Source organism: Delphinus delphis, chromosome 7, assembly GCF_949987515.2.
Source record: "Delphinus delphis chromosome 7, mDelDel1.2, whole genome shotgun sequence".
Taxonomy (NCBI): Eukaryota; Metazoa; Chordata; class Mammalia; order Artiodactyla; family Delphinidae; genus Delphinus; species Delphinus delphis.
Window position 1 is genome coordinate 11,345,772 of NC_082689.1, and position 14,476 is coordinate 11,360,247.

The 14,476-nt window shown below is 36.1% G+C and overlaps 1 protein-coding gene across 9 annotated transcripts in view; it reads right to left on the bottom strand.

Moving 5' to 3' along the window:
* The window catches only part of AGFG1 (ArfGAP with FG repeats 1), a 71,271-nt gene that overhangs the window by 18,633 nt on the left and 38,162 nt on the right, over window positions 1–14,476 (bottom strand). For all 9 annotated transcript variants that reach the window (XM_060015992.1, XM_060015990.1, XM_060015991.1 and 6 more), the window contains exons 3-5: window positions 9,706–9,821; window positions 3,900–4,062; window positions 2,706–2,859 (exon numbers count right to left, since the gene is read on the bottom strand). In XM_060015992.1, the coding sequence (XP_059871975.1) occupies window positions 2,706–2,859; window positions 3,900–4,062; window positions 9,706–9,821 (433 nt within the window). The remainder of the gene's footprint in view (window positions 1–2,705; window positions 2,860–3,899; window positions 4,063–9,705; window positions 9,822–14,476) is intronic.

Genomic DNA, 14,476 nt, shown 5'->3' on the forward strand with positions numbered 1-14,476 from the left:
GAATCTACTGTCTTCAACAACTGATTATAGTAACTTTTTAAATCTGTAAAGGGTTGCGGAATGAAACTGATAAACACAACTTCGGAAATTAAACACTAATAAATTCAGTAAACAAAAATTACTATCTGGAACCTCAAACAATCTCTACACAAAGAAATCCAAACTAAAAAGAATGTGACAAAATAATAAAGATGCTTTTTACACAGTCTTATTCAAAAAGTACAAAGGAGTCAACTCAGAATTTAGAATTTAAGGCACCAAGTTAATGAGCCTGAATCTTGCCAAGAGTTGTCTTTACCCTTCGGTGAGCAACAGATACTCATGAGAAAGGAAAAAAAAAATGTAGAGGCCAGAGGATGGAAACAGGCAACCCTCATCAAATTCAGCTGACAAACAGACTTTGTTTCACCTATATGATAGTTTATTTTCATTAATTCCTAACATTTAAAAAGAGAGCATTTCACATTACATAACAAGTTTTCATACTTCTCTTAAAAGAAAATCGGTGTATTTAGTAATCCTGAGCCTGTATTTTCATGTGGCAACAGGAGATTATAGACCATCCCCCTTTGAAAGGGGCACTGCATTATATTATTCATTTGTGTTAACTGGGTGGCAAGGCAATTGAGTTTGACATCCCTCATATAAGGTGTGGCCAAAATCAATTACAGTTTACAGTTCACAGGTTTTGTGATACGTTTATTACCAAGCAAAATAACTATTACATGCTGTAGTAAATTATGTTTCTAACTGCATGCCTATTTCTGTAGAAGATGACTTTTCCTGAACATAATACTGACCCCACCACTGACACATATCCACACACACACCAACTCAGCCAGAATGTTCAAATAAAGAAGGGTAAAGACTTCTGGCTTTTAACCCACTGAACTATCTGCAAAAGAACAGTTTTCCCTTTAAAACAATGCCGGCCAGATTGGCGTATCTGAATAATTACTGTTTGCTATTAAAAGTTCCATTTGTCACATCAATGTGTTCAGGAGAAAATTTTCACCTAATGTATTTTTTTTTTTAAATGATAAGTTCAGGGTAAAAACTCAGCTATCAATGACTTTGTATCTATGAACCATGTATGGAAAAGTAAAAATTCAGAGTGCTTGCAAAGGCTCTGGAAAAAGACATTTCAGATTGAACTGTGACACCAATTTAAAACTTACTTAAGGTAAAATGTGAAAGATGGCATCAACTATACTAGAAGGGAAAATAAATGAGTAATTTTATTAGCTTGTTCTTGCAATATCCATATATATTTTATGCTCCTGGGATCAATCAAATGAAGTAAGAAAAGAGTGATCTGAGTAGTCATCTGTAAATACAAAAGAACTTCAGGCTAAAAAACTATTACTCTCAGGCAACCTGAACTAATCTACATGGTTATTCAACTACTTCCTCACAGACACATCTGTCCTACCATTTCTGCCATATGTGGAAAAGAGACAAAATAGTTAAGATTTACTATCTTCTATCAGTCTGATAAAATCATACATTTCTCTCTCTCTTAACATTTTCTACAATTAATGACAATTATTTTCAAAAAGCATTTTAAGGGAGTTATTAAAAGTATGAGGGTAATCACGGTACAAATTAGTCTGTGGAGCTGCACTGTCTTGTCTATTTTTGGCTAATATGATTACACAGAAAAGTGTAACATCAATTCCCTGACTTGCAAATATTCACAAATTGCGTTTAGAGACAAAAACACAAAACAAAAACACACATACACACACACAAGGGAAACATGAAATAAGTAATGAAATAAGCTGAAAATTTACAAAAGAGTTTGGCAGTTACTTTACCATCATTTCAAATTACATTTCCATAAACCTAAACCTGAGATAAATGCAGAATACTCATAAATTACAGAAGGTTCACTCTCTATTCACTGAGTCTTCCACCACCAACTCTTTTGGCCACCATTCGAAAACCAAGAGGGGGGACAGAAGCTAGGGCTCCTGTCTGCTCAGAGAGGGAACTGGCTTCCCACCTAGAGTATGAAGGGAAGAGTCTCCTCAGCCTCCTTCTGGACTTCTGGGCTCAGCCAATGTAAAGCAGATGGAAACCTACCACAGCGCTAACAGCGCGAGCCTCCCGATTTCTTACCCTTCTCAGTACAATCTCTCCTGAAAGAAATTCTCATCCTAGAATCCCTTTTGAAAAGCAAACACACACACACACACAAACATACATAAATCACACCACAACTTCCTTCTGTAGCATATTCTTAGAAAATGTTTCCACTGGTATTTAAAACAAAAAATTCCTTCAATGCTTGATAGAAATAAATGTGGCTGAAGAGCAGGTTTTCTATAATTTTCCAAACTATCTCAAAAGGCACATTTCTGGATGCATATATACATGACATACTTTGTACCATTATTATCCAACTATAAGCCAGGACGTGAAATTGAAAGGAAAAAAAATAAGTGGGATAGCATCACAATTTCATAGGTGAATAAAAGAAGGTAAAATAAATCCCAAAGTACTAATAGTCAATTCAGTAAGCACTGGCTTCAGTTATGCTTAAAAAACAGTGAAATATATATATGCAAAAAACAGAAAGCAAAGTTTCAAATTATCAAATAAAACTGCTTCAAAATGACCAAATCAATTCTTAAATTAGTGTACAATATTTAATTTGATGATTATTCAATCACTCTGGCAAAAGCTGCTGGGAAAAAACTTACCTGCATGACTGTTGAAATGTGCAAAGTTTGCAAAATTGGCTGTAGCTGTTGACTGAGGTGCTGGAGCAGCAAAGATGTCTGAGCCAAGATCACTTAAAAGGTCAAACTGCTTCTTTTCCTGCTGCTGCCCTTGAGAGCGACCTACAACAGGAGACTATAAACCACATATTAACTATAAAGAGCTTCCAGTCAGATCTGCTGAATTTTTATACCACTACTTCCAATTCACCAAGCTTAAAACACAGTTTAAAGATTACATAATCTTCCATTTGTAGAGTTTTGAGTTCTTTGATGTTTTTTGAAAAGCACAAATTTTCAACATCTATTCCCATATTATCTTTCAATGTTAAGTACAGAGTCAAAAGCAATGAAATATAATTACAACAGTTGTTACACCTCATGACACGAGACAGACTTACTGCTAAGACAGTATGATGATAAGGCTTTCATAGAACAAATCTTTTATCCATGGGAAGAGTTACAATATACTGACTTTACCCTTCTCTTCATTTTCTACTCAGACCTTTGATGAAAGTGGAGCAACTTATCTAGATGCCCTAGTATGTGCATTATTTTAAAAGGTGGAATTTAATTCAAATAGTACCATGCCTCAGAATCATTCTTGTGTAGGACAGACATTATAATGCCACACAGTAACAGATCTGTCACAGCTCGCTGACTATCATGAAGTACAGAAGCATAAACTCTAGACACCAACTGCTGAAAAGACTTCAGTTTTTTAGAATATGCTATGTAATGCAAAGCCACCTGCGTTTCAACGATAAACATGCTTCACAATCAGGATGGAGAAAAAATTCTATGCTTGAGAAATCCTTTCCTGTAAAAGAATATCACAGAGGCCATACTGTTCTAACTCTGATGGTCACCACAGATTCATGTTTTACCACTGCATGTTATATGATACGTATGATACATATATGTTGATAGATAGCTATAACAATGTTCCTGTACAGCTTTACAAACTCGTATTCACAATAGCATTCGCAATAGCAAAAAGAACAAACATAGACACATTCCAACCACTTAACCAAGTATCTTTTAATGTATTATAAACCATTAGGACACAATGCTACTGGTATATAAGGTTATGCAACTGTCTTAATGAATTCCCAAATTCATGGTACTCAATCCTCCTTAAGTAGAAGCCTCTACAAAGACTTAAAAACTACTCACCTGACTAGGTGTGCCCTTATTTAAATGCAGTGCTGGTGCTGAATCTCCTAAAAGAGATTTCAGTGGTTTGACCTCAGGTGTGCTGCTTGTGCTACTGGCAGAGGACCCTGAAATAGATGCATGAACTGATGCCACCACTTTGGCTTGTTCTGGTGGGACATACCTAAAACATACGAAAAGTTAAACAGGCAGTTAACTAAGGAAGATGTACGGAACACTAAGCTCAAAATGATAAGCTTAATTCTAATTTGTACAAGACTGTTTTGATATTAATCTTATTTCAAAACCGTCTTAGAACTGATAGCTTAAGACTACACTTAATTAAAATATTCAGAGAAAGGGTAATAAAGACTAACCACAAAACTTGTTTCGATTATTTACTTACAGTTTTTCTAATAAATACAATATATTAAATAACTGCTTTTTTAAAAAAAGAGGACTCGTAGTTAATCATGATGATAGTTAATAACTCTAATTTTTAAAAACCAAAGTATCGTATGCTCATAAATAACGTTTGAAAACAGAGAAGGAAGGAGAAACATTTATTATATTACACTTAGTAGCCCAAAATATAAAGGTCTATTACAAATCTATAAGATTAACACCACAATTTTTAAATGGACAGAAGCAATTCACCAAGGGAGACAAAGAAATGAAAATACTTGTAACCGAATAAAAATGTAAATTAAAATGACATTCGCATTTGATCTGAGTATAAACTTTACAAACTGTGTTACTCTCTATTAAAATACATAAATAGGTATACTCTGTGCCCCAGAAGTGCCATTTCTAGTAACTTATCCTTAGGAAATAATTGACTAACTGTACACACATAAATGTATACGTAGGTTATCACAGCACTCCTTAAAATTTTAAAAATTGGACAATAAACCAAAATCCACCAGGAGAAAAATGCTTAAAAGGATTATACTAACATCTATATAATAGAATAATACATAGCTACTCTGTCTTGACATGCAAAGATGTCCATAAGACTTTACAGGTCTTTCACGTTTGATCTCAGTCATGTAAGAATTCACAGGATCAAGGGAGTAAAGGAAGGAAAGAGAGGTAGTTAAGAATATAATGCCCAAATATTGGCAACGCTAATCTCCAGAGCTGGGATTATGTGAGAGCTTTTGCTCTCTGTATTTCTGGGGTTTGTTCTACCTACCCTCCTTCCCCATATTACACAGGTGGGAGAAGTAGAAAAACAGAGCTTTTCTACTCTGTTCCAGAATCTGAGTTCAAATCCCAACTCCATCACTCGATAGCTATGAAACGTAGGGCAAACTACTTCAACTCTCTGTGCATCCAAATTTTCTTCTAAAACACTGACATATGGTTGTTATGAGGTATAAACAAGTTAACATTTATGAAGTACTTAGAACAGTTTTCTGGTACAGGTGTTAGCTACACAAGTGTTGGCAATTATCAAATTATATAATAATCACGAACAATAAAACTGCTTTGTTTTTTCCAGTATATGGGAGAAAACAGGAAGTCACACTTTCCCATAATTTGGCCTATCAGTGATAATGCCAATTTCTGAGTATAGCCAAGTCTTATTAACGGATAAAATCAGATAATAGTCTTTGGCTCAAAGGCTTGCTTCACTAAAAGTAAAACAGCTAAGCATGTATAGCATAGGAATTGAGTCTGAAAACTGGTTAAAAGAACAATTTCAAAATCCCTTTAGATGACAGCAACAGTCTCAATGTTCTAAGTGCAGTTGCCCAGTGAGGCTTTTTAGGGAGAGTGCATTTGGATAGTGCTTATGCCCTGTTAAAAACCCACTGCCCCACTCCAGTGACACATCACAGGTATGCAGGTATGCAGGAGTGTGAGTTTAAAATGCACAGGTCCCAGCCTAGCTGAATGTTGGTCACTCCCTCTCCCCTACCCAACAACTGAAGTTTGGGGTATTTCTCTTATTAACTATCCTTATTTGTATTGTATTTCTCTTATTAACTATTTCTCTTATTTATTAACTATTTCTCTTATTCTCTTATTAACTATCCTGTTTCTCAGGACAGAAAAGATAACACAAATTATAATTATTTGAGGTTTACAATTATTTGCTTACTGTTTGAATGAATTATTTTTATTTTGTTATTATTATTAATGTGGGGGGGTTCCTGGTTTTAATTCTATAAACCTTATTCACACACACTTTTCTCTTAGTAGTTGAAGCTAAACTATTTGAAATCCCAGCTAAGTCCTATTCAAACTAACTCTGAGCTGGTAAAAGTAAAACTGTTGGGAAAATCAAAAATTAGGCCAAGGCTATCAAGCAGAAATGTCTTAACTACAGGAAAGGGTCTAGGAAAAGGTCTAAGAAATTAAGAACTAAAATGATAAAAAGATAATTATACACTTCATTTTAAGAGAATCATTTATGGCACCATGTTTTTACTATCACTGCATCTTCTAAGTTTTTTCTTTCCTGAACTAAAATCTCACTAATATGTTTTCTTCTACATTCATACTTAATGTTTCTAGTAATGCTGAATATATAGCCCTGGCAAAAATTAGTCTCCTCTAGGGAATACAAAGTTCACAGAACATACAAATCAGAGCCACTTCTTTCTACCATGCTCACTTAATGTAGGTAGAGATATCTCACTCATAACCATGGCAAGTATTCCCTCAACCAAAACAAGCTCTTGAAGATATCCTCTGGGATCAAATACAGCTCCTCAGGGAAACAAGAGGCCATGTACTTCCTCATTACCTATTCCTTCTATTTGTGACTCTCTCTCTCATCTTCTTAACGTCCCAAGAAGGAAAATATACACTACTGAATACGGATAAAGAAACAACCAAGAATTCATCACTGAGTTTCAGTAAACTGACTTAAATTGTACTCATACAGGTAAAAATGAAGAGCTCAAAGTAACTGAACACTACTAGTTCTATGAATATACCCCCTGCTCTGCTTTAAAAGGCTTACTAGCCAATACATACCTGTCTTAATTCCTTTTTAAAAATTAACATCTGACAGATTTAGTTAAAAAGGTATAAAATCTTCCTTCTTAAACAGGTAGAGTAAAATGACTTCTTGGTTGGGCAGTGAGTGATATTTTGAGCAAAGAATTACTACAACATGCAATTAAGTGAATGAATAGATTGCTTCATGAGTGTTTTAGCATAGTGCCTAGTATATAAAAGATAGTAAATAAACACTTGCTAAATGAAGGAAGATTTCCGCCCCCTCAGTGGAGCTGGCAGAACATACACATTTATTAATTTTGCTCTTACATGGATGCAGTTCGTGGTGCCCAAAAAAATTACAATATTAAATCAAAGATCACTGATTACAGATCACTGATTACAAAACACCATGACAGATATATAAATAATGGAAAAGTTTGAAGTATCTGAAGAATTTCCAAAGTGTGACAGTGCAGGGCTGCCATAACCTGCAATTTGTAAAAAAAAATCTGTGAAGTACGATAAAGTGAAGCACAGGAAAATGAGATATGCCTGTATATTGCACTTCTGTCATTCCCAGAATTGTGCCTGTGTCCCTTTTCAACCAATCTTTCCCCATTCGCCAACTGAAAAACATTTGAGTTATTCCCACTTTTTTTTTTACATCTTTATTGGAGTATAATTGCTTTACAATGGTGTGTTAGTTTCTGCTTTATAACGAAAGTGAATCAGTTATACATATACATATGTTCCCATATCTCTTTCCTGTTGCGTCTCCCTCCCTCCCACCCTCCCTATCCCACCCCTCTAGGTGGTCACAAAGCACCGAGCTGATCTCCCTGTGCTATGTGGCTGCTTCCCACTAGCTATCTATTTTACATTTAGTATATATGTCCATGCCACTCTCTCACTTTGTCACAGCTTACTCTTCCCCCTCCCCATATCCTCAAGTCCATTCTCTAGTAGGTCTTTGTCTTTACTCCTGTCTTACCCCTAGGTTCTTCATGACATTTTTTTTTCTTAGATTCCATATATATGTGTTAGCATACGGTATTTGTCTTTCTCTTTCTGACTTACTTCACTCTGTATGACAGACTCTAGTCCATCCACCTCACTACAAATAACTCAATTTCGCTTCTTTTTATGGCTGAGTAATATTCCATTGTATATATGTGCCACATCTTTATCCATTCATCCAATGACGGACACTTAGGTTGTTTCCATCTCCTGGCTATTGTAAATAGAGCTGCAATGAACATTTTGGTACATGTCTCTTTTTGAATTATGGTTTTCTCAGGGTATATGCCCAGTAGTGGGATGGTAGTTCTATTTTTAGTTTTTTAAGGAACCTCCATACTGTTCTCCATAGTGGCTGTACCAATTCACATTCCCACCAGCAGTGCTAAAGGGTTCCCTTTTTTCCACACCCTCTCCAGCATTTATTGTTTGTAGATTTTTTGATGATGGCCATTCTGACCGGTGTGAGATGATATCTCACTGTAGTTTTGATTTGCATTTCTCTAATGATTAATGATGTTGAGCATTCTTTCATGTGTTTGTTGGCAGTCTGTATATCTTCTTTGGAGAAATGTCTATTTAGGTCTTCTGCCCATTTTTGAATTGGGATGTTTGTTGTTTTGTTATTGAGCTGCATGAGCTGCTTGTAAATTTTGGAGATTAATCCTTTGTCAGTTGCTTCCTTTGCAAATATTTTCTCCCATTCTGAGGGTCGTCTTTTGGTCTTGTTTATGGTTTCCTTTGCTGTGCAAAAGCTTTGAAGTTTCATTAGGTCCCATTTGTTTACTTTTGTTTTTATTTCCATTTCTCTAGGAGGTGGGTCAAAAAGGATCTTGCTCTGATTTATGTCATAGAGTGTTCTGCCTATGTTTTCCTCTAAGAGTTTGATAGTTTCTGGCCTTAAATTTAGGTCTTTAATCCATTTTGAGCTTATTTTTGTGTATGGTGTTAGGGAGTGTTCTAATCTTATACTTTTACATGTACCTGTCCAGTTTTCCCAGCACCACTTATTGAAGAGGCTGTCCTTTCTCCACTGTACATTCCTGCCTCCTTTATCAAAGATAAGGTGACCATACGTGTGTGGGTTTATCTCTGGGCTTTCTATCCTGTTCCATTGATCTATCTTTCTGTTTTTGTGCCAGTATCATGCTGTCTTGATTACTGTAGCTTTGTAGTATAGTCTGAAGTCTGGGAAGCCTGATTCCTCCAGCTCCGTTTTGCGTTCTCAAGATTGCTTTGGCTATTCAGGGTCTTTTGTGTTTCCATACAAATTGTGAAATTTTTTGTTCTAGTTCTGTGAAAAATGCCAGTGGTAGTTTGATAGGGATTGCACTGACTCTGTAGATTGCTTTGGGTAGTAGAGTCATTTTCACAATGTTGATTCTTCCAATCCAAGAACATGGTATATCTCTCCATCTATTTGTATCATCTTTAATTTCTTTCATCAGTGTCTTATAATTTTCTGCATACAGGTCTTTTGTCTCCTTAGGTAGGTGAAGGAAGATTTTAAGAAAGGAGGCTTTATAAGACTAAAATGTCTAGAGAAGCTAACAGGGATAGAGATGGTTTATAAGGAAGAATCCCTAACTTCCCCCAAAAGGGTAGGAGGCCTGGTGATAAGAAACAGGCTACTGCTAGGCACAGATGAGTTAAGATAAAGCAGAAGTAAAGGTCTGTGGAAACCAAATTCAATAAAAAGCCAAAGTATAATGAGTATCTACCTATTTCCTTATTCCCTATCTACCTACCTACCTACTTATTTCCTTCCTCCTTCCTTCCTTCCTCTTATACTAATCTTACCCATAATTAATGTGATTTGGGGAGGCTTTGCTCTAAATACAAACTATTCACTCACCATCTTTTCTTTTCATATTTTTCTTGTAGGAACTCTTTCACTTTTTGTGGATCCCTGAAGTCTGGAATTGCTGAAGATCTATCATCAAATAATCCTAGCCAAATCTGTTTACAGACCTTTGGAAAGAATTAAAAAAACAAAAGTGTTAAATTCGACATCTTAACTTAATGAAATTTTAAGATAATTAAGATTCTCTCAGAAAGATAACCTACTTAATTTTAATAATATTGCTTTCAATGAGGATATTTATCACAATGATCAATGAAGAAGCAACAAATGAAGGAACTAAATTTATTTTAATGTTACATAATGCAGTAAAATCTTATCAACAGTATCACAAAGAACAGCTCCTCACAGGGAAACAAACAGTGAAATGGCATTTAAGAGGACCTCAGATTGTTTGGGCTTAAAATAATCATACACTGTAAACAATCAGCAAAGTCATGTAACCTTTATGAACCTCAGTTCCTTCACCCCGTAAAACAAAGGAATTAGACCAGTGAGTGGCAATTTCCTGAATCCTTGACAAGTTTAAAAATCAACCAAAAAGAATAAATAAAAAGTACTAGAATCATAAGTAATTTGCTATTAAAGCATAACAAAACACAAATACAAGGCAGATACAACTCTAGCTTTATAATTACCTCCTATGCTTTTTTTCCTTAATGGCTAAAAAATGAGAATCTGAAATTTAAGTTTTCAATAAAATCAAAGAAATGAAATGATGCAGAACTCAAATAAGACACAAAACATAAAGAGAAGTATAAAGAAAACATTTATAAGGTGGGCTTCATCAAAATTTACAACTGTTGCTCTTCAAAACATTTAAATGAAAAGGCAAGCCATCAACTGAAAAAAGGTAGTTACAAAATGTATAAAACCTTGAATTCTTAAAACTCAGTGATAAAACAGACCCCAAATCAGTATTTTTTTTAAAAGACTGGGCAGAAAAGTTGGCCACTTCACCAAAGAAGGTATACAAATGGCAAATAAGCATCCCAACATCATTAGTCATGTAGAAAATACAAATTTAAAAAACACAGACCCCACTACACAGACACCCATACATACCACTAGAATGGCCAAAAACAAAAAGACTAAAGAAAGGCAAAGCAAGGCTTTTTTCATGAACTATGTTAATCAAAAATGCAATGGAGGGCTTCCCTGGTGGCGCAGTGGTTGAGAGCCTGCCTGCCAATGCAGGGGACACGGGTTCGTGCCTCGGTCCGTGAAGATCCCACGTGCTGCGGAGCGGCTAGGCCCGTGAGCCATGGCCGCTGAGCCTGCGCGTCTGGAGCCTGTGCTCCGCAACGGGAAAGGCCACAACAGTGAGAGGCCCGCGTGCCGGAAAAAAAAAAAAAAGAAAAAAAATGCAATGGAGAAAATGCTTCATTAGAATTTCCCCTAGAATAATTTTCTTTCTCTCCTCTATAGACTATTACCTCTCTTGTGCCATTTGTAAGTTTTTTTGATACATAAGAACTTTTGGAAGTTCTTATGAATGAAATGTGTATGATTATTGAGGTACTTGGTGTTTTGACAAATATTTATTACAGTCATCCAGAAATAACTATTCTAACCACCTCAAGTTACATTGGATGGTTATTTCTGAAATAATAACGGTTCTAGCCAGGAAAAGAAAAAAAGACTGGCCATATCATATGCTGGTGAGAATGTGGAACAACTAGAACTCTCAAGAATGTAAAAATGGTACAACCAGTGTGGAAGACAGTTGGTAGTTTTTTAAAAGTTAAACATATACCTACGATATAATCCAGCCATCCTACTTCTAAGTATTTACTCAAGAAATATAAAGGCACATGTCCATACTCAGATTTGTACACAAATGTTCACAGCAGCTTTACTGCTAGTAACTCCAAACGGAAAACAACCCAAATGTCTATCAACAGGTGAACGGATTAATTGTGGAATATCCAAGTAAGATACTATCCAGCAATAAAAATGAACAAATTATTGGGCTTCCCTGGTGGCTCATTGGTTGGGAGTCCGCCTGCCGATGCAGGGGACACGGGTTCGTGCCCCGGTCTGGGAAGATCCCACGGGCGGCTGGGCCCGTGACCCATGGCTGCTGAGCCTGCGCGTCCGGAGCCTGTGCTCTACAACGGGAGAGGCCACAACAGTAAGAGGCCCACGTACCACAAAAAAACAAAACAAACAAAAAAAAAAATGAACAAATTATTGACACAAGAAACTACGTGCATAAACCTCAAGACAATTATGCTGATTGACAGACCTCAGAACCACCCCCTACAAAGTACATACTATGTAATTCTATTCATTTAAAATCTTAGAAAATGTAAACTTATCTATGGTGATGGAAAGCAGATCAGGAGAAGCATTACAAAGGGGCACAAAAAACTCTTGGGGATGATGAAAATGTATGTTATCTTGTTACTGTAATGACAGTTTAACATATGTCAAAACTCAAATTGTACACTTTAAATATTTATTTATTATAATTAATTATTCCTCAGTAATGCTATAAAAACACATCCACAAGTTTCTAAAATTATATTACTTTAAAAAATAACCAGTTGTAACACTGCGAAAAGAAGGCAGTATCTAACTTCAAAAGCCTGACAAAGATTTGAGAAATCAGAGACAGAAAGGTAGCACCCTTCTCAAGCTTATGTCCTCACTGAAGTGGGTAAGAGAGAAATAAAGATCGGAAAAAAGGATTCACCCTTTTCCTCTCTTATTATGTACCCCAAGCATGTTTCAAAACAGCATTTCTTGTGGTTCCTTCCTACTCCAGGCTCAGTACAGATACTACAAAGTCATTAAGGCAGTAAAACTGACATAAGTGAGGCCTAGGTGACGGCACAATCTCATTATAAAAACATTTCAGTGGCAAAGCCCAAGAAGTTCAGATACCCAGGAACGGTAATGCAACTTACGCTAGAAATTCTATATAAACCCTGTAGAGGGCCAGCTTCTCCAATAAGTATTTAGCTACTTTTAAAAAACCACATGATCCAAAAGTACACATGCACCCCAATGTTCACTGCAGCACTATTTACAATAGCCAAGATATGGAAGCAACCTAAATGTCCATCAACAGAGGAATGGATCAAGAACATGTGGTATATATATACAATGGAATACTACTCAGCCATAAATAAAGAATGAAATAATGCCATTTGCAGCAACATGGATGAACCTAGAGATTATCATACTAAGTGAGGTCAGACAGAGAAAGACATATATCATATGTCACTCATATGTGGAATCTAATTTTTTAAATATGCAAATGAAGTTCTTTACAAAACAGAAACAGACTTACAAATATTGAAAACAAAGTTAAAGGGGAGGGGCGGATAAATCAGGAGCTTGGGATAAACAGACACACACTACTATATATAAGATAGATAACCAATAAGGACCTACTGTACGGCACAGGGAACTCTACTCAATATTCTATGATAACCTATATGAGAAAAGAATCTAAAAAAGAATGAATATATGCATATGTATAACTGAATCACTTTGCTGTACACCTGAAACTAACACAATGTTGTAAATCAACTATACTCCAATAAAATTAAAATATTAAAAAAAAAAACAGGGCTTCCCTGGTGGCGCAGTGGTTGAGAGTCCGCCTGCCGATGCAGGGGACACGGGTTCGTGACCCGGTGCGGGAAGATCCCACATGCCGCCGAGCGGCTGGGCTGGGCCCGTGAGCCATGGCCGCTGAGCCTGCGCGTCCGGAGCCTGTGCTCCGCAACGGGAGAGGCCACAACAGTGAGAGGCCCGCGTACCGTAAAAAAAAAAAAAAAAAAAAAAAAACCACAAAAACCCACATGAGACTCTCCTTAGGAAAAGATTCTGTGGCTTTACAATTACATTCATAAAGCGAGAACTGGTAGTTTCTAATTCTTTTATTTTAAAAATTCCCAAGTGAGAAAACAAGAGAAATTTGCTCAAAGACTTATTGACTGTAATTGACAGAATTAGTTTAGGACACTTCATGACATTTAGTCTTTGTATTCCAAAACCCCTATTAACTAACATATACAATTTTAACTAAAAACAATTAATGAATAGTAAATAATAAACATATTGATACAAACAAATAAAAAGGAGATGGGTTAAAGACATCATAAAGTTACTGTCTTGGCATTCATCATGGGAATACAAAGCAAAGATGGAGTGCTTGATGATAAATTTTATACATATATGACATTAGCAGCCTGTAGGAGTCACTCAAAATTCTGTACTAACTGCTGGTGGTTCTGATCCTTCTCTGACAGGTCAAACTGCTAGAGAAAATCATTAAAACTCACTGATTGGGTCCACTACAAATTCCTGCTATCTTACTATCAAAGTTCCATGATGTTGTTAGTCAGCTCTTATTTCTTCTGACTATGCTATCCCATAATAGCTATTTGCTATATTGCTCAAAATCCTAACTGTACCTGCCACTCTTGGCAGCTGAATTCTTACTCAAGTGAAGTGACTCTCAAAATGGGATTCCCCAATTTCCTGGACTGGCAGCATCAGTGTCACCTAGACACTTGTTGTAAATGCAAATTTTTAGGAGCCACCCAAGACCTATGAAATCAGAACCTCTGGAGGTGCTACCCAGCAATCAAGCCCTTCAGGTGACTGTGAAATAGGCCGAAGTTTGAAAACTAATGATTTAGTAAAATCTAGGCCAGCAAATGGAAACTTCCTATATAGTTTTCAGCACTTCTCAAATTTACTTAGCCACTAAACCTCTTCTTGAACAAGATTCATTAAATAAAAACAG